Source organism: Natator depressus, chromosome 3 (genome assembly GCF_965152275.1).
Source record: "Natator depressus isolate rNatDep1 chromosome 3, rNatDep2.hap1, whole genome shotgun sequence".
Classification (NCBI taxonomy): Eukaryota; Metazoa; Chordata; order Testudines; family Cheloniidae; genus Natator; species Natator depressus.
Window position 1 is genome coordinate 9,934,855 of NC_134236.1, and position 24,536 is coordinate 9,959,390.

Below are 24,536 nucleotides of genomic sequence, written 5' to 3' on the forward strand. Positions count from 1 at the left end.
TATAGGCCAACCACTAAGTGCTTGGGGTCAGAAAGAAACTTTTTTCCTCAGCAAGTTACTCCATAATTGTCCTCTGTAAGGTTTTTTGCACCAAAAGTAGCTGGTACTGATCACGATCAGTGACACAGGATACTTGGCTCTTTGGGGCAGGGCCTGTCTTTTTGTTCTGTTTGTACAGTACCTGGCATAGTGGGATCCTGCTCCAGGACTAAGGTCCCTGGGTACTATGATAATACAAATAATATATAATAATAACAGATGGACCATTAGTTTGATCCAGGCCTGTATTCTCTTGTTAGATTCTCAATACAAATGTCAAACAGGACTGTGATTTTTTTTGTTTATCTTAATGACTTTATAGCAAATCTGTTGCAACTTAATGACTTCATGGCTGTCATTATTGTGTGTGATATGGCCACTTGGAACTTCATGGTGCCACTGGGCATATAACTTGTATCCTTCTAGTCCATGATCACAGGCATCTACCACCTGAGTTACGGAAAAGGTTCATTTTGTTGTCAGCAGTACAGGGCATCAGACATGCACTCAAGCAATTTGGATTTTATGCATTGGAGAGCAGCAGTTCACCTACATTCTGGCTGGTTCGTGACAATGTTAATAAATAACTGTGACATTGGGATTGTGCAGGTTCCATTACTTGATACTTGCATGCTGATTGTTACGTGTTCACAACTACCAGATATAAAAATATGCAGGGGATAATTGTGCTGAGACTGATCTGTAGGATTTGAAGCATGAGTGACGCATAGTAACTGAAATGCACCAACTGTCGATAGCCTAGCCGTAATCACCTTGTGCTTTTATCTTCTTGGGAAGTGCAAAGTAAACAGGGTCAGGATGACTCAGCACTTGAGTGGGAAACTTCAAAGGAACACCTAGGTGCTGCAGGAAGTGGCAATGGTGAGTCACTAAGTGCTGTGGGGTGGATTTTGCCACTGGAGTGTCTGTCTGTTGAGCGAGGAGGATTATTCATTATTTTCATGAAGGCAGTACTGAAAGGCCCTAGTCAGAACTGGGGCCCCATTGTACTGGTAATTGTACAAACACCGGGGAGACAATCCCTGCCCTAAAAGGTGCAGGCAGGGAGGGTGGCCTAGTGGATAGAGCACTGGACTGGGGCTTGGGAGGCATGGGGTCTATTCCTGGTTCTGTCAGTGTCCTGCTGGGTGACCTTAAGAAGTCACTTCATCCTATGCCTCATCTCCCCATCTGTAAAATGGGGATAATGATACTGACCTCCTTTTGTAAAGCGCTTTGAGATCTACGAGTATTATAAATAAATTATTATAAATTAAAAACAGTCTAAATGATCCACTTGTAATGAGTAAATATTGCATAATCTAAGAGATATAGAGCTTAATTCTCATAAGAATGGTCATACTGAGTCAGACCAATGGTCAGTTTAGCCCAGTATCCTGTCTTCTGACAATGACTGGAGCCAGATGCGTCAGAGGCAATGAACAGAACAGGGCAATTATCAAGTGATCCATCCCCTGTTGTCCAGTCCCAGCTTCTGGAAGGCAGAGGTTTAGGGACACCCAGAGCATGGGCTTGCGTCCCTGATCATCTTGGCTAATAGCCATTCATGGACCTACTCTCCAAAATTCTCCACTCCATGGTGAGTGGAAGGGAGGTTGCAAGGCTTCCTGATTCAGGGTCTCCCAACCTCAGTGAAAGTTACATCCCAGCCAGGTGACAGAACAAACATTAGAAATGGGATAATGAAAGGGAAGTTCTTTTGGACCAGACCACAAAGTTTACAGGTTTGTTCTGAGGGTTTTTTATTCGCACAAGAAATAGTGTGTGCCTCCTAGTGTCAATCAAAACAGTTATGGAACGGCCTGAAAGGCAATACTGAGGCTAAAAGTAGGTCTCAGAGGAACCAGCCAGGATTGTGGCCGCCTTGTGTTAGGTGCTGCATACGTACATCCAAAGACGACGTGGTCTCTGACATGAGATAGAATCATAGAATACCAGGCTTGGAAGGCACCTCAGGAGGTCATCTAATCCAACCCCCTGCTCAAAGCAAGACCAGTCCCCTACTGAATCATCCAGATACTTACAGTCTGAGAAGACAAGTGACGTTTGCAAAGTTGTAAAATAATTGTAAGTAGATAAAGCAACTACCAGCCACCCCATGTGCCCCTCAAGCCATCAGCAACTGGCTGAATTCTTATAAGCAGAGATGGGTCTTGAGGCGAGCGTGATAGCCTTATGGATCAATCCTTGGAGGACATCCTGTGCGTAAATGGGGCGGCACTAGAGAAGATGGCGTCATTGACAGAGCAGAGGAGGCAGGAGCGACGCAGTAAAAATCAAGAGCAGACAGGTGGGGAGTGGGCAGATTTTTGAAGGAAAGGACAAAAGCTTCAGATTGATGTACTGAAATGGGAGGAACCTGTGGTGGGATTCAGATAGCAGGGTCTGAGGAGCGGAGGTGTGTTGATGTGGCCAGAGAGGTGGACAAGGAGGATCATCTTAGCAGCTGCATTTCATATGGATACTGTAGCTTGCAGATGCTCATTATAAATTCTGTTTATGCCACAGGGAGTTTACTAATCTGTGAAACTGATAGTTTTAATAGACAAAGACATTTTGAGTACAGCACATCTGCTTTGTGCTGCCATGAAGCAGTCTCCGTGCTGCAGTGCCACTGGTTGAATTGTTTCTTAATGCCCCCCCTTTTTTAGACCACATATTTTAATCCTAAAAAGTTCTTGAAAGACAAAATTGCCCATGGTTTGCAATGGCTAAGTAATCCTATCTTACTGTCAGAACATAAGAACGTCCATACTGGATCAGATCAAAGGTCCATCTAGCCCAGTATCCTGTCTTCACTGAGTGGTTGGAGTCAGATGCTTCAGAGAGAATGAACAGAACAGGGCAGTTATTGAGTGATCCATCCCTTGTCACCCATTCCCAGCTTCTAGCAAACAGTGGCTAGGGATGCTTCAGAACACGGTTTTGCATCCCTGCCCAGCCTAGCTAATAGCCATTGATTGACTTATCCTCCATGAACTTACCTAGTTCTTTTTTGATCCCTGTTATGGTTTTGGCCTTCACAACATCATCTGGCAAAGAGTTCCAAAGGTTCACTGTGCGTTATGTGGAGAAATACTTCCTTTTGTTTTTAAACCTGCTGCCTATTAATTTTATTTGGGGACCCTTGTTCTTGTGTTACGAGAAGGAGCAAACAACACTTCCTTGTTTACTTTCTCCACACCAGTCATGATTTTTATAGACCTCTATCATATCCTCCCCTTAGTTGTCTCTCTTCCAGGCTGAAAAGTCCCAGTTTTATTAATCTCGTCTCATATGGCAGCTGTTCCATACCCCTCATAATTTTGTTGCCGTTTCCGGTACCTTTTCCAATTCCAATGTATCTTTTTTGAGATGAGGCGACCAGATCTGCATGCAGTATTCCAGATGTGGACGTACCATGGGTTTATATTAGGGTAGCCAATTTTGGTTGGATGTATTCCTGGAGGTTTCATCACATGACATAATCTTTAATTGAACATTAATTCCTGGAGACTCCAGGACAATCCTGGAGGATTGGCAACCCTAGTTTATATAGAGGCAGTATGATATTTTCTGTCCAATCTATCCCTTTCTTAATGGTGCCCAACATTCTGTTGGCTCTTTTGACTGCTGCTGCACATTGAATGGATATTTTCAGAGAACTATCCACAGTGACTCCAAGATCTTTCTCTTGAGTGGTAACAGCTAATTTAGACCCCCATCATTTTGCATGTGTAGTTGGGATTATTTTTTTCCAATGTGCATAACTTTGCATTTATCGACATTGAATTTCATCTGTCATTTTGTTGCCCAGTCACCCAGTTTTTGAGATCCGTTTGTAACATTTCACAGTCTGCTCTGGACTTAACTATCTTGAATAATTTTGTATCTTCTGCAAATTTTGCCACCTCACTGTTTACCTCTTTTTCCAGATCATTTATGGATACGTTGAATAGAACTTGTCCCAGTAAAGACCCCTGGGGGACACCATTATTTATCTCTCTCCATTCTAAAAACCGATCATTCATTCCTGCCCTTCGTTTCCTATCTTAACGAGTAACTGATCCATGAGAGGACCTTCCTTCTTATCCCATGACAGCTTACTTTGCTTAAGAGCTTATGGTGAGGGACCTTGTCAAAGGCTTTCTGAAAACCTAAATACACTATATCCACTGGATCCTCCTTGTCCACATGCTTGTTGACTCCCTCAAAGAATTCTAGTAGATTGGTGAGGCATGTTTTCCCTTTACAAAAACCATGTTAACTCTTCCCCAAAAAATCATGCTCATCTATGTGTCTGATTATTTTAATCTTTACTATTGTTGCAACCAATTTGCCTAGTACTGAAGTTAGGCTGTACCTAACTTACCGGCCTGTAATTGCTGGTATCCCCTCTGGAGCCCTTTTTAAAAATTGGGGTCATATTAGCTGTCATCCAGTCATCTGATACAGACAGAAGCTGATTTAAATGATAGGTTGCAGATGACAGTTTGTAGTTCTGCAATTTCACATTTGAGTTCCCTCAGAACCCTTGGGTGAATACCATCTGGTCCTGGTGACTTATTACTGTTTAATTTATCAATTTGTTCCAAAACCTCCTCTGACACCTTAATCTGGGACAGTTCCTCAGATTTGTTACCTAAAAAGAATGGCTCAGGTTTGGAAATCTCCCTCACATCCTCAGTTGTGAAGACCGATGCAAAGAATTCATTTGGTTTCTCCACAATGGCCTTATCTTCTGTTAGTGCTCCTTTAGCATCTCAATCATCCAGTGGCCCCACTGGTTGTTTAGCAGGCTTCCTGCTTCTGATGTACTTAAAAAAATTTTTGCTGTTACTTTTTGAGTCTTTGGCTAGCTGTTCTTCAAATTCTTTTTTGGCCTTCCTAATTATATTTTTACACTTCACTTGCCAGAGTTTTTGCTCCTTTCTGTTTTCCTCAACAGGATTTAAATTCCACTTTTTAAAGGTGCCTTTTTGTCTGTAACTGCTTCTTTTACTTTGTTGTTTAGCCACTGTGGCACTTTTTTGGTCCTCTTACTATGATTTTGAATTTGGGGTATAAATTGAGCCCCTGTTATGGTGATTTTAAAAAGTTTCCATGCAGTTTGCAGGGATTTCACTTTTGGCACTGTACCTTTTAATTTCTGTCTGTCTAACTTCCTCATTTTTGTGTAATTCCCCTTTCTGAAATTAAATGCTGCCGTGGTGGGCTGCTATGGTGTTTTCCCATTCATATGGATGTTAATGTGTTCAGTTTTCTAAGCAGAACATTCAGAGTAGCACCGTTTGGCCTGAAAGGTCCCAGAGCATTTCATAAAGTACATACAGCACTCCGCCAGTGGGCAGCAAGGTCAGATGGCACATGGTATGCTGCACAATGGTGCAGGAATGAGGAAACTTCGGCTGTGGTGTCATTCATATCCATGCAGAGCAGAGGTCTTGTCGGAAAAACTCACACACATTGGTATCACTTGATCCCATGTAGGAAATTTCCAGCTTTCTTTTAGATACCTGGCACTCTTATTGAGGCAGCATTACCCTGAGACCCAGGGGGCAGAAGACATTGTCTTCTGTCTGTGCCACAGATATCTTAGTTCCTTACTTGTGGAGACTCTAATCGAAATTTGTTGCTACTTCCTTTCTGAGGCTCCTTCTCCCTGCTTTCTTCATAGTCACTGGTTTGACTGTTCTATCTCTGGCCTAGTTTTTGTCTCCTCCTCAACAATATGTGGTGTTGACAAGCCTGGAAGACTGTAGATTTCTGGCCTCTGCTTTTCTTATTCTCTTCCTAGTTGCCACATTCTTCCACCTGCTTCTTGCTTCTCCACGAAGATCCAGGACATTGGCTTTGACCTACCATGTCTCTAACAGCTTCTTCCTGATATTGCTTCCTTCGTTTCTCCTAGTAACTTCAACTGCTGCTCAAGTTCCTTCAGACTTGTCTGCATGGGAAACTTATACTGGTATAAGTTAATGAGTGCCTCTAAACTGAGACAGTTATTCCAGTATAGCCCCCTCTGTGGACACTCTTATTTCAGTATGAGTGCCTCTTTCCAGTTCAGTTATTACTTGGGAAGATGTTTAAAATAAACAAAAAGAAAAAGCACTCTTATACGAGAATAAGAGTGTCTATGTAAGGACTTATACCAGTACTAGTAGCTGAAAGATGGATGTGGCAGTTGGGTCAAGTAATCCACCACCTGTGTAGTCTCCTTCATACAAACAATGAAATCGTTGCATGCAAATTAGCTGTAGAGCAAGGGTGGTGATTGGTTGAGTTACCTATGATATCACAATGGTCTAGGACTCTTGGCATGGCATAGATACATGCTTTATCGTAGCTGTACGCTGCAAGGTGAGGTTGGGGGCATTGGCAGAGTGCAGAGGAATGGGGGTTGCATGAAGCTTTGTGCCAGAGGATAACTAGGGAGGGGCAAAGCTACAAAGAGTTTTGAAGGTGGTGACAGTAAACCTTTTTTCATAGTTCACGCTTAAAAAAAGTATTCACCCCTGTTCTTCAGGACAAGAAATTAGTCCCGTGGTAGGATATTGCACAGTTTTATCCAAACAAATTGCCTTCCTCTGAAGTATCTGGAATAAGTCACTGCCATAGAGAAGATGCCCAGCTACATGGAAGGCTGTTGCTGTGTGGCAAGCCCATTGGTGGAACAGAAAGGTAACAGAATATACTTCTTCCAAGGGGCCTGGTTGGCTTAGTGACTGGTAATGGAATAAGGAGCCTTTTACCTGTAGGTTACTAATTGGAATCTAGTTCTGGTGAATAGGATTCAAGAGTTGCTACAGCCTGATGATTCTTCAGTGGTGAGTCAGACAACCTAGCCTGTTTTGAGATGAACTGTGCCTGTCAGATGGGAATTCTGCGTGCCATATAAATATCAGTGATTACAATACTTATGGTAATTTAGTTACGCAGCATGCTAGATTGGGCTTTCTGAAATGGGGATCTACCTCCGTTTACTCATAAGCATCTCCAAAAGGTGCTGAAGGCAATTTACTGGGCTAATGAGTCTGCATGCAGTGCCATGCGCCTTTGCTCAGAGGCATTCCTGGGAAGTAGGGGAAATCTTTTGGTACATGCATAACAATCTCCATGTAAACAGGAAGATGGGCAGAGATGAAAACTTATTACTAGCCAATATAAGGAATAGAAGTCTGTTAGCAGCAGAGTTAACCTGATCAAGTTGGGGTGCGACAAAAAGGAACGGGTTGTATCATAATGGATTTTGGCTCAAAAACAACTTTGCCGTTTCACAGTGCACTCAGAGCAGGGTAAACTCTACTTACATATCAGGGTTTCCCAGACACAGAGTTCCAAAGATGTCTGGAGGCATATACAGACTGTGACTTAGGGTCCAAAGCCCAGTAAAGTCATTGGGAGGCTTTCCATTTATTTCAGTTGTTATCAGCTCAGGCTTCTGGAGCAGAAGGGGCGTGATGGTCAGAGTAAGCTGGGAGGCACTGGTTTATTTCCTGTGTAAGGTGTTTGATCTTCTCTAGTAGCACCCTATAACTAAAATGTGCAGTCTGCTTAGGGAAGGAAGGGATACGTCTCATAGTGACCCACTATGTTAGAATTGATTTCTTTAAACAACTTTCATTTCAGGCTTCTGGGCATGTCTGTGCTATGCCAAGAATATTTGCTTTTATTTAGGATAAGTGGGATTGGACAAGGGAGCAGTTAAATTGGGGGTCACCCTTGGTGGGTCTCTCAGAGAGCAGGCAGCTGAATTCAGACCTCATAGGAGGCTGAATCAGGAGTATCTGATCAGAACAGTTGGATTCTCCTCCTCAAATGGTGCCTGAGGAAACCCTGGCATGAGGCAGTGCTAGCTTGAGGCAGAGCTGAATGAGGAGACTGATCTAGACCACGTTACAAAGGGCCTGTGGTAAGTGAGTTTGGACAGGCTCCCATTGCCAGTGGGCAGGGTTCATCTCACAGAAAGCACCTGGCCTAACTACACACTTGTTAGCAGAGAGACGATGGACTGAATGGTAAAGGTGGTCAAGGGCTGAACTAACTTCTGGCCCTAAAGTTGGTTCCTCCAAATTGGGCATTGAGGTCTGTTGGTGGTGATGGTTTAACCAGTTGCTGTTGTCCTGGGCTGAGGCTAAAATCTACTCCCCCAACCCATTCCTCCTAAGAGCAGGAAGAACAAATTTCTGTGCACTGCCAAAGATACTGGCACCAATTTCAGCAAAGGGGAAGAATTTGCGGTGAATGCAAGAATACAGTAACTCCTCACTTAACGTTGTAGGTATGTTCCTGAAAAATGAGACTTTACGTGAAACGATGTTAAGCGAATCCAATTTCCCCGTAAGAATTAATGTAAATAGGTGGGGTTAAATTACAAGGAAATTTTTTTTTTTGCCAGACAAAAGGCATTGTATACATTATAAACAAGCAATTTAATACAGGTATAAGTTTTGAACAATTTTAAAGAAACAATGTAATACTCAGCAACGATGATTGTAGTATTAAGCAATGGGAGGTGCCCCCGCCTTACCCCAAACAGGCACAGCCCACTCACTGGCACATGAGGCAGGCAATGAGGCTGAAGGTGCCATGGGCTAGGAGAAGCACGTTGCGCAGCAGCAGCTGCAGCTTCCCCTACTGTGCAATCACCAGGGGTGGGGGGCTCAACCCTTGCCCCCCCCCCACTCCACCCCTTCCCCAGAGCCCTCACCCTTAATCCGCCTCTTCTCCCCCCCCCACTTCCTCCCGCTTTAGTCTGCATGCCACATCCTCACTCCTCCCCCTCCCTCCCCTGCCTCGTACCTGCGGCAATCATGGCGTTTAGGAGGCAGGGGAGGGAGGGAGCGCCTGCGCGCTGAGTCCTCGCTCCTCCCCCCTCCCTACTGCCTCCTGAACGCCACAAACCAGCTGATTGCTGCGGAGGGCAGGAGGCAGGGGAAGGCGCTGATCCGCGGGGTCTGCCGGCGGGCGGGAAGTGCTGTGGGGGGGGGAGGGCGTAGGGGAGCTGGTAGCAGGGCTGTCAGCTGTGGACAAAGCAGGCAGCCAAACGACGTTATAGCGGAGCATTGCCCAACTTTAAACGAGCATATAACAGGGTTTAAAAAAGAACTAGATAAATTCATGGAGGTTAAGTCCGTTAATGGTTATTAGCCAGGATGGGTGTCCCTAACCTCTGTTTGTCAGAGGGTGGAGATTGATGGCAGGAGATGGTTGGCAACTTGATCATTACCTGTTAGGTTCACTCCCTCTGGGACACCTGGCATTGGCCACTGTCAGCAGACAGGATACTGGGCTGGATGGACCTTTGGTCTGACCCAGTATGGCCATTCTTATGAGCATGTTCTGTAATGGAGCAGGGACGTAAGATTGAAACGTTAAGCAAGAGGACGTTAAATGGGGAGTTACTTTATATAAGCCACACTATCTATGTGGTTGGAGTGGGCTATAGTGAAACACACAACTGGACCAGATCAGAACAAGAAATAAAGAATATAGTGAAAAATCTCTCTCTCTCTCATTTTCACCGCTGGACATTGCCCTTTGTTTTCTGTTGTTCTGGTTCTGGGCCAGAGATTATCATCTCCTGTGTAGTATACTCCTACCTGGGCTGTACCTGCTGTATGGCGAAGCAGAGAACTTCCCTGTCTAGCACTGTCAGTTTCCAGGCACTAGAAATTGTCTAGCATCTTTTTAAAGTGAAACTAAGTGTCATTATGATGTTGGCTATCACACAACTGTCAAATTCACCCAGGGTTGCTTCTAAAGCTCTGTCATTTGATTTCCTGTTCTGGGATTAGCAGTGTAGTTTAATTTTGTGTCCAGAAGCTGTTTCCACCCTCAATTCTGCAGAGCATAAAAGGATTTTCTTTTGTGCTGCTGTTTCTTTGTGCACAAAAATGTTTCTGGGCTTGCAGCTGTAAGAAAAAATAAATTAAAAAATGGTTTATTAACATAATTGTTTTAATGTATTCTCGTAAACCCTAAAGAGCTATATATGTGAAGCAATGTATTGGGAAATCTATGGAAAAGATCTGAGTGGGGAAAGTAGGTTTGTCAAGCTGGTCAAATGGGCCACTTCACCTTGAATGGTCCTGTGAAATGTGTTAACTTTTTATGGTAAATAATCCATTCCACCTTGTATTTAGCTGTGACACCGTTTCCAGACCTGAGGAAGAGATCTGTGTAGCTCAAAAGCTTGGCTCTCTCACGAACAGAAATTGAGCCAGTAAAAGATATTACTGCACACTCCTTGTCTCTCTGGTCATATAATGTCAGTTGACCGCCTATTATTTAACCACGGTCAAATATTGTCAACTACTCCAGCAACAATGCCCTGAGGTAGGCAGTGACCTACTTTTTGATTTCATCACGGTGCCATTATTTCGTTTTTTAGCACTTCATTTCATTGGTTCACATTTTTCTAAGTTAAAATAACTCTGTCGTTATTTTTTTGTAATTACATGTAAGTCTCTACCTAAGGCTAAGTCTTTTGGAGACCATAAAGACTCTCTCTTCTTTGTTACTGTTGTAACTGTTCTAATTTATTAATGCTTTAAAATATTTGACAAGTCAAATGCCCAATCCTATAGGAAAGTAACTGAAACACCGGAATCAAGCTACTGGAAAATGCACATTGAAGGAAGGATGGTCTAGTGGTTAGGGCACTTAGATCTGGGTTGAATTCCCAACTTTGTCAGACTTTTGTGGGGCCTTGAGCAAGTCACTTAGCTTTGCTGTACCTTGGTTCCCTATCTGTAAAATGTTGCTAATGACCCTTATAGCTCACAGGTGATCATACAGATAAATTTAATTACCGTTTGTAAGATGATTAGATATTCCCTTGATGAGGGGGAAGGGCCTGGAAGAATTTATGAAGTAGAGCAGTGCTGTTATCCCCATTTTACAGATCATAGAATCATAGAATATCAGGGTTGGAAGGGACCCCAGAAGGTCATCTAGTCCAACCCCCTGCTTGAAGCAGGACCAATTCCCAGTTAAATCATCCCAGCCAGGGCTTTGTCAAGCCTGACCTTAAAAACCTCTAAGGAAGGAGATTCTACCACCTCCCTAGGTAACGCATTCCAGTGTTTCACCACCCTCTTAGTGAAAAAGTTTTTCCTAATATCCAATCTAAACCTCCCCCATTGCAACTTGAGACCATTACTCCTCGTTCTGTCATCTGCTACCATTGAGAACAGTCTAGAGCCATCCTCTTTGGAACCCCCTTTCAGGTAGTTGAAAGCAGCTATCAAATCCCCCCTCATTCTTCTCTTCTGCAGACTAAACAATCCCAGCTCCCTCAGCCTCTCTTCATAAGTCATGTGCTCTAGACCCCTAATCATTTTTGTTGCCCTTCGCTGGACTCTCTCCAATTTATCCACATCCTTCTTGTAGTGTGGGGCCCAAAACTGGACACAGTACTCCAGATGAGGTCTCACCAGTGTCGAATAGAGGGGAACGATCACGTCCCTCGATCTGCTCGCTATGCCCCTACTTATACATCCCAAAATGCCATTGGCCTTCTTGGCAACAAGGGCACACTGTTGACTCATATCCAGCTTCTCGTCCACTGTCACCCCTAGGTCCTTTTCCGCAGAACTGCTGCCTAGCCATTCGGTCCCTTGTCTGTAGCGGTGCATTGGATTCTTCCATCCCAAGTGCAGGACCCTGCACTTATCCTTATTGAACCTCATCAGATTTCTTTTGGCCCAATCCTCCAATTTGTCTAGGTCCTTCTGTATCCTATCCCTCCCCTCCAGTTTAGTATCATCCGCAAATTTGCTGAGAGTGCAATCCACACCATCCTCCAGATCATTTATGAAGATATTGAACAAAACCGGCCCCAGGACCGACCCCTGGGGCACTCCACTTGACACCGGCTGCCAACTAGACATGGAGCCATTGATCACTACCCGTTGAGCCCGACAATCTAGCCAGCTTTCTACCCACCTTATAGTGCATTCATCCAGCCCATACTTCCTTAACTTGCTGACAAGAATACTGTGGGAGACCGTGTCAAAAGCTTTGCTAAAGTCAAGAAACAATACATCCACTGCTTTCCCTTCATCCACAGAACCAGTAATCTCATCATAAAAGGCGATTAGATTAGTCAGGCATGACCTTCCCTTGGTGAATCCATGCTGACTGTTCCTGATCACTTTCCTCTCATGTAAGTGCTTCAGGATTGATTCTTTGAGGACCTGCTCCATGATTTTTCCAGGGACTGAGGTGAGGCTGACTGGCCTGTAGTTCCCAGGATCCTCCTCCTTCCCTTTTTTAAAGATTGGCACTACATTAGCCTTTTTCCAGTCATCTGGGACTTCCCCCGTTCGCCACGAGTTTTCAAAGATAATGGCCAAGGGCTCTGCAATCACAGCCGCCAATTCCTTCAGCACTCTCGGATGTAACTCGTCCGGCCCCATGGACTTGTGCACGTCCAGCTTTTCTAAATAGTCCCTAACCACCTCTATCTCCACAGAGGGCTCTGGAATTGAGAGACAGTCTGTGGCAGAGCAGGGACTTGAACCCCCGTCTCCCAAGTCCTGGGCTGGTGCCCTAGCAGCTGGCTCATCCTGCCTCTCTGGAAGGGATTGCAAAGTGTTAGTTGCACTTACATGGGTTCTTTGTAAAGTGCTTTGGGGTGAAAGGTCCTATAAAAGTGCAACCCAAACTGTTTGTGCCTTCCAGCATACTCATGAAGTAGGGAGTGTCCTCATCTGCATGTTACAGACAGGGAAACTGAGGCAGTGATGTTACGTGTCTTGCCCAAGGTTACAGAGACAGCACCTGAACTGGGAGTAAAACCCAGGAGTGCTGGCTCCTAAGTTACATGAGAGCAGTTCAGCAATTGGAGCAGGGAAAGCAGTGTTGCCATGTCACTGGTGTAACATCCCCAGTCTTCTTCCATAGTCTGTCATAAGCATCACCTAGCGTACAAACATATCACCACGAGTCATATCCCTCATCAGCGTAGTCATCTGCTGGTGCTAGTTGACTGTGTTTTGTTGCACGTGGTTGTGTACAGTGATGTTGAGGCTGTGTTGGTCCTAGGATATTAGAGAGACAAGATGGGTGAGGTAATATCTTTTATTGAATCAACTTCCACTGGTGAGAGAGGCAAGCTTTTGAGCTTACACAGAGCTCTTCTTCAGGTCTGGACCAGAAGAAGAATTCCAAATTTGGCTGGTGGGGATTCGCAATTGTCAACAGAGTTAACACTGATGACAATGATTCTTTCAGCAGCAGGCTAATTCCTTATTCCATGTTCAGGGAGCCTGTAAATACTGGCACTTAGCCACAGTGCAGCTCTAAAGTGGAGTGCTCACACCAGTGACTGGAAAACAGGCACTGGTGGCTAAAGTATTATCTTCCAGGTGCTGTGGAGGTTAAAGCAGTGAGCACACTTCACCACAGAAAACTGGGGCAAGAGAGGGTCTCTGAAATGACTTCTACTAGAGACTTTTGATTCTCACTTTTGCAGACACCAAGTACTTCTCTGTCCAATCCCAGGGCCAGATTTCCCCCCTTCCACAGTAAAACCCATGTAATCCGCACAGAGAGACCATGTTGCACCCTGCCCCTCTTTCATCTCTCCCACCAGTGACTTCCTAGCAACGTGTAGTACCTGGGACTCCCCCTGGCCACACTGCCCCCAGGGATCTGCAGACTGTGGTACCTTTAGAGAAGACTCCCTCGCAGTGGAAGGAATGATACTGTCTTTTCAGCCCTGCCCAGTGTTGGGGCTACCCACACATGCAGTCCCTGTCCCTTCCCCCTGCATGGATCCCAGATTTACAGGAAAACGTTTTGTAGCATCATAAGGGAGAAGTGGTGCCTTGGTACCAGCTGCTCGCTATTCAGTGTGGAAAGGATGAGATCTCTGCATGGAGGGACCCTTCTATATGTGTACATTGGGGAAGGGTGGGCAGGCAGGTATGATTTAGCTGTGAGATTTGAATTTATTAAATGCCTCCTGCTTTGAAAGCTGGGTCATGATAGAAGGAAACAATATAGCTGCACCTCCTCCCCTGAAGTTGCAGATTACTAGGATTGTATCTGTTGCACGGGTAGCAGTGTTGATCTTAGCCTGAGAGAATTTATTCTGTACTTACTAGCTCCTGAGATGGCTCAAATCCACAGTGATGGTCCCTGAGGCCATAACATGTAAGTCACTTCAGAATGAATTTTCCATCTGCTCTTCTTTAAGCAGAACTTGCACGCTGGGCAACCTTCCAAACGTACCTTAAAGCACACACTGAATCGTTTACTCTCCTTGTTCAGCTGCAAAGGAAAATCCTCGAATGCCCCTGTTTGCCAACAGATCGCAGATTTGGGATGTAATCTTTTCTTTGAGAGCCGTGTGAATGTATTTGTCACACAAGCTCCTAAACCTAGGTACAGAGGTGTGTGAGCGTATTTCCTTCCTGTTGTTACACTCCAGCCAGTCTTCTTCATCTCCAAGAGGTAGAGGAAGAAGGTGTATGTCTTAATTTCAGAACAATGTAGACGTTTTTGATTTTTCTGTCTTTGCTTTAAAAAATAATAACGTAATATTAGTGCTGGTGAATGATGCCATATTGACAGCCTTGGGGATGGAAGCCATATATTCAGGTCAGAACAAGTAGAGCAGAGGTGGTGCCAATGAATGCTGCCCGCATGAGGTACTTCAGTACCAACCAGGAGAGGTTCACATCTGCCTTGTGTGAACAAGAAGGAAATTTGTTCACACGCCGTGGCTCATTAAGTATGTGGCATCTGTGCGGAGTCTGCTAGCAAGGCTGATAGTAGCAGCTGTGATGATGGAGGTTGCAATTTGCTTTACACCTGGAATAGAATAAATTATATAGCTCAGCATTTTTTTCAGAGGAGCAATTAAATTCCATGGCGGATTGATTAGTCGAGAGTAGATAAAAGGATGTAGGCAAGAGGTGGAGAAGACAGGGATGGGTGCGCAGCAGAAGCATGTTTGGGTTTGTAACAGTAGCTCAGATCTAGTAGAGGAAGGAGCCATGTAGATGGTTTCTTCTGGAAGGTTTGGTACATTCCCTTGGGATTAGATCAGTTGATCTCCTTGTGTTCCATTGATCTGTTCAATAGAGAGTTATGTCAAATGCCAATTCAAGATCTGCTTTCCCTGAAGAGCTTGAAGTATCCAGGGTTCATTTCAGAAATGTGTTCAGAGAAGAATGACATCTCATTAACTATGTGTGAGGGTAAAGGGGGAAGGGAGATGTGTCAAAGACCAGGTGTGCTCAAGGGTCAAGTATGTGCAGGCGGAACTTGGTGACTTTGAATAGCAATGACAATGGCTTTCCACCAGTACCTGAGCATAAAACTGTCCTAGTACATTGAACTAGAATTCAAAAGCAGAGGGAACTGCGTTGGACTATCGGAGGAGGGCAGGTGCATTGTGTTCCTTCTTCTTTAGAAGGAAGCAAGTTGGGAAAATATCTGTGGATCAGGTCTAAGAAAGGTGCTGCAGCGCAATAGGCCAACAATTTAGTTTTGTAGCCTAGTAGTGCAGAGCAAAGAACTTCCCGGGAAAGAGATCTTTGTAACTGGGAGCTTTGCTTTCAAAAGGCTTCTCTCTCCAATATAATAGAAATGGCAAAGTAGGTTGACTAGTGAGAAGTGGTGGGGAATGTTTGCAGGAATAATCATTTGAGGAGTGGGATGTCAATTAGATCAGCAATTAGAGAAGGTTATCACAATTACAGCTTCTGATCTCTTGAGAAATTAACCTGCCCTTTTGTGTAATTAGGTGTGTCAGGTACCAGTTGTTACCTTAAAATGGGACCATGGCTTTTCTCTAGACAAGATTCTGTTTTTAATAGAACTAAGTAGTTCTTTGGAGTCAGATTGTGTTGTCTGTGGAGTTAAATGAAGTAATACACTCTTCTTGCTCAAGGATTTCCTTTCTGAAAGGGAAGCAACAGTCTCTTACCTAGTGGATGCTTATTGCTCTTGAAAGTAAAACTGGAAGCTCTCATGCGAAAACCACCAGATTGGGCTTTTTCTTTTTTAAATGCTAACAACAAATGTCTGTCTTAATAAAACCAAAAGGAATGTCCAGCTGCATCTAGCTGGTGGGGGATAAAACCTTTGGTAAGGAAGAGCAGCCTGAAAGAGTGTCTAACATGCGTTCGTTATCACTAGCATGTATTTCAGACTGGCAGTCGATAGTCTTAACTGATTCCAAACCACGTATGTTGCATTTAAAATACCTCCTCGCATTTTTTTAGTTTGTCATGTGGCCTTGGAGTTAGCGCCACCAACAGAAACAGCTGAAGAAGTTTCAGGTTTCTAAATGCAGAGAGTTCTTTTACTTCCATGTTTTAGGGCAGGGACGGGTGGGCTTTGTTGATTTGTTCTGTGTAAACAGAATTTGTGGAACGGGGAGCTGCTGGAAGGATCAGGAGGCAGAATAGTTGTAAGCAATCATTGTCAAGGGTAGTGGGCCAGAGTGTAGCATTTCCTTGGTACTAGTGATGTTTTAGAGTCCCGGTCCTGCCTCTTTCCCACAGGATTCGGCCCTTAAGTGCTCTGTCTGTTTATGATGGAACCTCACTAATTATGTTTAGATCCAGGGCAATTTAATGAGGGTTGCTGTTAGCAACCCTGTGGGGATGACTCCAGACCCTGAGATGTCAAGCTTTCCTCTGACCGTTCCAGGAGCACAGGCACTGTCTCTCTGCACAACGCCGCCTTTTTTGTTTTGGTACTTTAGTGGCTCCCATCACCATGGTATCTGAGTGCCTCATGGTCTTTAATGTATTTATCCGTCTATCCCTCTTGTGATGCAGGACTCTGCTATTATCCCCATTGTACAGGTGGGGAACTGAGGCACAGGAGAGACTCAGTGACTCTCCCAAGGTCAAGCAGGAGATCTGCATTGTAGCAGGGATCCTGACATTCACAAAGCCCTTAAATAGAGCTGCTTGAATGTCCTCCTGTAGCTGCTGTAATTGAGTTTGGGAGACAGTGCCAGGGTGCCTTATGTGCTCCTGTGGCTCTGCTCTGTCTCCCAAAAGGGAGGGGAAATTAAGATAATCCTAGTTCATAGCCTGTTACTAGGATAACCACCCTAAGATGTACTGGAAACTGAACTCTGGGGCCAGCAGGAGTGCAGGCCAGAAGAGCAGCAGGAGGTACTGACAGAACACTGGTTGAAGTTAGTCGTGGCACAGATAAAACCTGACGACAAAGGGGAGAAGGGCAGTAATGGGACTGAAGGTTAGAGACCTCCAAGGAAGCCCAGGGTGTGGCAGGAACTCTCTTTGTAGTATTTCTTTTGTCATGCCCATCACCATGGCAGACAGCGCTCCCCCTTCTGAACTGGCACTGAATCAATGCCCTAGAATAATACCAGGGAGTTCTGTGCTGTTGGAGAATGCCAGATTTCTGTTGAAAGGTCCTGTAGTGCTTGTCACAAGAGTTAGGAGTGGTGACCTAAGTTGGTCAGGTTTTTGGAGTTATTACAGTCTGCATTCCTGAAATTTCACCTCTAGTTTCGAGTGGATTCTCAGCTGGTGTACGTTATCATAGCTCCATTGACCTCAGCTGAGGCTGTGGATCAATGCTCTTCACTTCCCATCCTAAACATTTTGTCACCCCTGTTTAAATGGCTGCCAGCGCTCATCCCAGAGACAGCTGCATTTCAGTGATGGAGAGAGCAATTCCTGGAAGTTTGGAGAGTGCTTCTGAAGCTTGGCGGCTGAGGAGCTGTGTCAATGTGAGTTGCTGCTAACGTCCTCTCCATCCATGAGTCACTCTTTCTTATAACGAATGGAAGCATTTTTAAAATACGAGTTTAAATAAACTTTAAAAACTTTTTTGCCTTTAGTTAATCATTTGCCTCATACATTTGTGCATAATGAAACCTTTCTGTTCAGTAATACATAGCGACAGCAATGTGGCCCCGGGGCACAATGAAAGGATCCTGTTATTATCAGTGCTCTCTGTGCATGAGTGACAGCCTCATGCAGAAAAATGGGAGATTTGCATTCACTGCCAGCCCTCCACCTCAGCACATACAAATGGAAGCTGGTGTGCAGGGAATGCTATTAAAATGTTCCGCTAGGAGAGTCAAGGCCTCCCACACCGATCATACTTACCAGGAAACAAGAAAGCTGATTTAACCTTTTCCTGACTTTTTAGCCCTTTTAATCCTCCCAGCCTTCTGAGATGTCCGCTGATGCCCTTTGCTGGGCAGCATTATGAATTTGTGATGTCCCTTGATTTTTCACTGTCCTTGCTGCTTGTTCCGCTTCTAAGTGTTGCTGGTAGGGGCTGGGGAGGATTTCCATTTAATCATTTAGCACAACAGGTGCCCTTGTGATGAAAATAGGTTTAGGAATTGTGGCTGTATTATCAGGATGGGTTATACTACCCTCTGCCCCCTTTAATTATGGTTTGGCTTGTTAAGATCTGAATCCTCAATTGATTTTCTGGTGTATGCTAACATTCTAAACTGAAAATTACTCCTGATATCTCTCCTACCCACACCCTGCCAAAGTGACATCTCTCTTTACCTTTCTGCCAGTTTTCAGCTATCAATTTGGGACAAGCTCTGCTTGTGCCTTTATTTCTTCTTTGTTAAATACCCACAAATGTACTGGAGCATTGAACGGGCTCAGTGAGATATTAGTTGGTCATCTTCAGCACTGGAGAGTAGATTCTTGTAACGTTTCTATTGCCAGTGCAGCCTCTCTAGTGGATGCACTTAGTACCAAAGACAGTAAGTAAGATTTCAACTCACGCTACGAGGGTTGATATGTGAGTCCCTAATCGTGGCTCAGTTGCATTTTCATAATGGCCATAGGGTGCCTATGACAAAGCAGTTCATAAAAGTGGTGTATTTTTTATTTATTAGCATTGTGGTGTCACCTAGGAGTCCCTGTCACAGACCAAAACCTGATTGTGCTAGGTGCTGTACAAACACAGAACAAAAAGGTGACATATCTTTGTTGTCTCTGCTTATTAGTAGCAACTCTCTCTACTGGGTGCCAGCTAGGACGTGCTGAAACAGGTTTCTATCTGGCTGGCTTCTGAAATTGGGTTACTACTTTTATTGTGGGAATTGCATGAGGAGCATCTCAGATCTTCTCCTTGTTTAGGTAAGATGTAAGATTTGTTTTCACTGGTGTCTAAACTTGGGTATCTTGGGCCAAATTCATATTGGTGGAAGTTAGTGGCATTTCACCAAGAGTGACTGTGGTCCCTTATGATTGATTGAGTTTGATCAGAGCAATTTTAAGATCCCACAGGTTGAAAGTTTGCCCTTTACAATGTAAAGGTGAATATCAAATCAATAATTCAATGTAGCATGTCTTTATGATCCTCATGATCATGTCTTTTTATGGTTTGTTTGCTACTTATGATAAATAATACTCTTTTTTTATACAGAGCATCAACATGTCCTAAGACCATCCATCATATATGGAAAACACAAATCAGTTATTTAATTCCCCACCCCCAGGCTTATTTTATAAGGCCAACTAAATTCAGACAAAAGGTGGTCATGGGAAAGCAGAGGTTGCCAATGCAGCAAGTTGGAGGTATATAATGCATGCCTGCATTTGGTCATAAGTAAAATTAGGCTGACCACATAAAGCTAGTTCCTCTCCCCCTCCCCCCCCCCCCCCACAGTCCCCCTGAGTGTTGCTTGTCCAAATTGCAAATCCTTCATGCAATTGTATAACATGATCAGTTTTTAATTCAGATGGGGCCCAAGATTAGAATGGGGTCTTTCGACTCTAATATGTGGTAATAGTAATAATTTGTAATTCTATAGTGCCATTTATCTAAGGATCACAACATGCCATAAACATATGGGTTACTATTAATATATCCATTTTACAGGTGGGGAAACTGAGGCATGCAAAGCTTAAGCGACTTGTCCAGCATGTCACAGTGAATCAGAGGCAGGAATAGAAAATACGATTTATTGACTGCTATTCTCTGTTCTGACTGCTAGACCGCACAGCTTTTATCAAGTCCTTTGATAGAACTGCCCTGCAGAAAGCTGTGCATGTCTCCTGAATCCTGTCAGTTCCTCAGGTTTGTAAGTACTACACAAGGAGGTGTTAGACAAGTAACAGTGAATCAGAATGCTGCTGATTTTGACTGTACAGCTGCTTTTAGTAAATGTCTTTATCGTTTTATAGCTTAGTAAGGTGTCATTTTTGCCTTGTCTGACGCTGTTGCTCTTTTGTAGGCATGGCAGAGTATCAGCAGCGCAGAGGTGATGAGAGAGACTGATGCTTATCCAAGACTCTTCCAGCTTGTTTTCAACTATGGCTGGTGATTCTCCATATTCATTGGATGGTAATGCAGGATGTCAAGAGCTGTGGTAAGAGGTCGACTTGATCCCATTGTGTTTTTGTCACCATGACAACACCACCACACTACTAGCAACAGCCAGTTAACCAGCGACAAAGGGAGAAGTTCGGTGATTGATTCTAATTGGACCAAAAGTTGCATTTGAAACAAAAAGGCTGGAGGCAGCCATCGTCACGACAAGAAGATGAAATTTCCATTCTATTGGCCCCTTATTAAGCAGGCACAATAACCTTTTCTTTTAGAGACTTGCTAATAAAAACTGTTTTGGTTATGGCTACTGATCCAACGTGATTGAGCGCGCACCGATTCTCAGACTCATGACTGGGTATACCATGTTGCGGAATGGGGGAGTGGGGAATGGCGGCCAACCCTGGGTGTTACGATGGTCCAGTCGGATCCGGCTCACCTGGCTTAGCTTTACCCTGTTCATCATCCTCGTCTTCTTCCCCCTCATCGCCCACTACTACTTGACCACCATTGATGACGCGGATGATGCTGGCAAGCGCATCTTCGGCCCCCGCACCGGAAATGAGCTGTGTGAGGTGAAGCATGTCCAGGACCTGTGCCGCATCCGTGAGTCAGTCAGCGAGGAGCTGCTCCAGCTGGAGGCCAAGCGACAGGAGCTCAACAGCGAGATCGCCAAGTTGAACCTGAAAATCGAAGCCTGCAAGAAGAGCATAGAAAACGCCAAGCAGGATCTCCTGCAGCTGAAGAATGTCATCAGCCAGACTGAGCATTCCTACAAAGAACTGATGGCTCAGAACCAGCCAAAGCTCTCCTTGCCAATCCGGCTGCTGCCAGACAAAGATGAAGCTAACTTGCCTTTGCCAAAATCCAACAGGAACTGCAGGCTGTACAACTGCTTTGACTACTCACGCTGCCCACTGACGTCTGGCTTCCCAGTGTATGTCTACAACAGTGATCAGTACCCTTTTGGTAGCTCCTTAGACCCTTTAATTAAGCAAGCCTTTGAGGCAACCGTCAGAACTAATGTTTATGTTACTGAAAATGCAAACATTGCTTGTGTGTATATAATTTTAGTGGGGGAAATGCAAGAGCCCATAATGCCAAAACCTACTGAACTGGAGCAACAGTTGCACTCTTTGCCATATTGGAGGACTGATGGACACAACCATCTCATCATTAATTTATCGAGGAAATCGGAAACTCAGAACTTTATCTATAACATCAGCACAGGGCGTGCCATGATTGCCCAATCCACCTTTTATGATGTACAGTATCGGCCAGGTTTTGATATTGTGGTATCGCCTCTAGTCCATGCAATGTCCGAACCCAACTTCCTAGAGATTCCACCCCAGGTGCCAGTAAAGCGAAAGTACCTATTCAGTTTCCAGGGAGAGAAAATAGAGTCTCTTCGATCCAGCCTGCAAGAGGTTCGTTCGTTTGAAGAGGAAATCGAAGGCAATGCCCCAGCTGACTATGATGATCGGATCATTACCACCTTGAAGGCTGTCCAAGACAGTAAGTTGGACTTTGTCTTGGTGGAATTCACTTGTAAGAACCAGCCTAAGGCAAGTCTGCCCACTGAGTGGGCACTTTGTGGAGAAAGGGATGACAGATTAGAGCTACTGAAGCTATCTACTTTTGCACTGATAATCACACCAGGGGACACCCATCTATTGATCTCTGCTGGGTGTGCCATGAGACTCTTTGAGGCTCTGGAAGTCGGAGCCATTCCAGTGATTCTTGGAGAGCAAGTTCAGCTGCCCTATCATGATGTGATCCGGTGGAATGAGGCAGCCTTAATCATACCAAAGCCACGTATCACAGAAGTGCACTTTCTTCTGAGAAGCATTTCTGACAACGATCTCCTTACCATGAGGAGGCAGGGCCGCTTCTTGTGGGAGACCTACTTCTCCACCTCTGACAACGTGTTCAGCACAGTCTTAGCCATCATAAGGACTCGAATTCAAATCCCGGCTGCTCCTATTCGAGAAGAAACTGCAGTGGAGATTCCTCACCGCTCTGGCAAAGCTGCTGGTACTGATCCCAACATGGCAGACAATGGTGACTTAGACTTGGGGCCTGTGGAAACAGAACCACCCTATGCATCTCCCAAATACCTTCGCAATTTTACTCTCACAGCAATGGATATCTATAGGAATTGGAATTCAGCTCCAGGGCCTTTCCACCTCTTTCCACACACACCTTTTGATCCCGTTTTACCTTCAGAAGCTAAGTTTCTTGGGTCTGGGACTGGATTTCGACCAATTGGAGGAGGAGCAGGTGGTTCTGGGAAAGAGTTCCAAGCTGCCTTGGGTGGCAATGTCCCAAGGGAGCAGTTCACAGTAGTCATGTTAACCTACGAGCGGGAGGAAGTGTTAATGAACTCCCTAGAGAGACTCAATGGACTCCCTTACTTAAATAAAGTTGTAGTAGTGTGGAACTCCCCCAAACTTCCCTCCGAAGACCTCTTGTGGCCAGATATCGGTGTCCCAATCATGGTAAGAAATACCCAAATGCTCAATTTGGTTTGACATTTTTACAGTGGGAAATAACTTAGACATTTTTATCAGTTCTGTAACTTGGCATGTCTGCCTAGTAATCCAACACTGTGCTGAAGTTTGTTGTTATGCTGTGGGCTTCAAACTGCTGTCAGGACCAGGATTTTCAAGAATAGGAGAGCCTAAAGTTAGGCTCCCAAATAAGTGACCTGCTTTCCAAAGTGCTGAGCACCTAGTGGCTCCCATTGAAGTAAATGGAAGATGCTGGGTGTTTGGCACCTTTTGGAAAAACAAGTTGCATATACAGGAGCCTAAATAGGAATTTAGGAGTCTGAAGTTAAATTTCTGGTTTTGATCTTTGCTCCAGCTGTTTGTTCATCACTGCTGTTGTTGTTGGAATCCAGTCATGCTTAGAAGAAAAATAAAAGGCTAATGCTTTAGAAATGTTTTAAAAAGAGGAGGAAGATGGCATTTAAATGCACAAACTAAATGTGTTTTTTGTGCCAAGGCAGTTCTGAATGTAATAGCACTTTAGAGCGATTAGGGCATTATGCATGCAAAAAGATTCATTGATTTTAATATTTCATTTTATTATTATTTCTGACAAATAAATCCTTCTGCATGTGTTTAAAAACCTTTAAGGTCCAAGCACAATAAGGAGAGAAAATTGCTCAGATAATTGCAAAATAAGCATTCACATTAGTCCTCTCCAGTGCTTGAATTCTGGGAAATTCTTGCAACAGTTCTGCTTAAAAAGTGTTAACCCTTTCATAGTTGGACAGTGGGGGTGGGGCAGATTTTCTCTTCTGACTTGCTAATGTGTGTCATTTGTGAAAGAAAAAATGTTTTTCTCTGGATCAACCTCTTTTCTATATTATTCCTGCCATTTTTCTCTCCTTGCAAATATTATTTTATTATTGATGTAGTACCAGAGGCCTGCTTGCACTTTACAGACCATTAGAGGACAGGGATCCTGGTGTGACAGATTTACAGTCTAAGGCAGTTGTCACCAAGTGGTCGATCACGACTGACTGGTAGATCCTAGAGGATCTCCCAGTCGATCGTGATCTCTGGCGGTACAGCGTGGCTGCTGCTACGGCAGACTCCCTGCCTAACCCAGCCCCACGCCACTCGCGGAAGTGGCCAGCACAGCCAGGAGAGCAGGGGTCTCCCTCCACGCACTGCTCCTGCCCGCAAGCACCACCCCCTCAGCTCCCATTGGCCGGGAGAGCTGTGGGGATGGTGCTTGCAGAGAGGGGCAGCGTGCTGAGCCACGTGCCTCCCCGCCCCCAGAGGCCGCAGAGACACATTGGTCCGTTCTGGGAGCAGTGTGGGGCTGGGGTAAGCAGGGAGCCTGCCTTAGCCTCGCTACACCCGTCGCCGACCGGGAGCCTCTGGAGGTAAGTGCTGCCCGGCGGGAGGCCGCACCCCAGTCCTGAGCCCCCTCCCAGAGCCAGCACTCCATACCCCCTTCTGCACCCTGAACCCCCTCCTGCACCCCAAGCCCCAGCCCTGACCCCCCTCCCAGAGCCAGCACCCCATACCCTCTCCTGCACCCCACCCCCGCCCCAGCCCTGACCCCCCTCCCAGAGCCAGCACCCTGTTCCCTTCTGCACCCAAACTCCCTCCCAGAGCCCACACCCCCTTCCGCACCCCAATCCCCTGTCTCAGCCCATAGCCCCCTCCTGCACC

The 24,536-nt window shown here is 44.9% G+C and overlaps 1 protein-coding gene across 7 annotated transcripts in view; it reads left to right on the top strand.

Annotated features, from left to right (window-relative positions):
• EXTL3 (exostosin like glycosyltransferase 3) overlaps positions 1 to 24,536 on the top strand; it is a 219,324-nt gene that overhangs the window by 143,142 nt on the left and 51,646 nt on the right. For 6 of the 7 annotated variants that reach the window (XM_074947408.1, XM_074947404.1, XM_074947406.1 and 3 more), the window contains one exon: positions 20,255 to 22,844. In XM_074947408.1, the coding sequence (XP_074803509.1) occupies positions 20,697 to 22,844 (2,148 nt within the window). In that variant the 5' untranslated portion in view covers positions 20,255 to 20,696. Of the gene's footprint in view, positions 1 to 19,053; positions 19,155 to 20,254; positions 22,845 to 24,536 lie in introns of those variants that run through there. The other variant, XM_074947410.1, reaches the window with a different exon arrangement.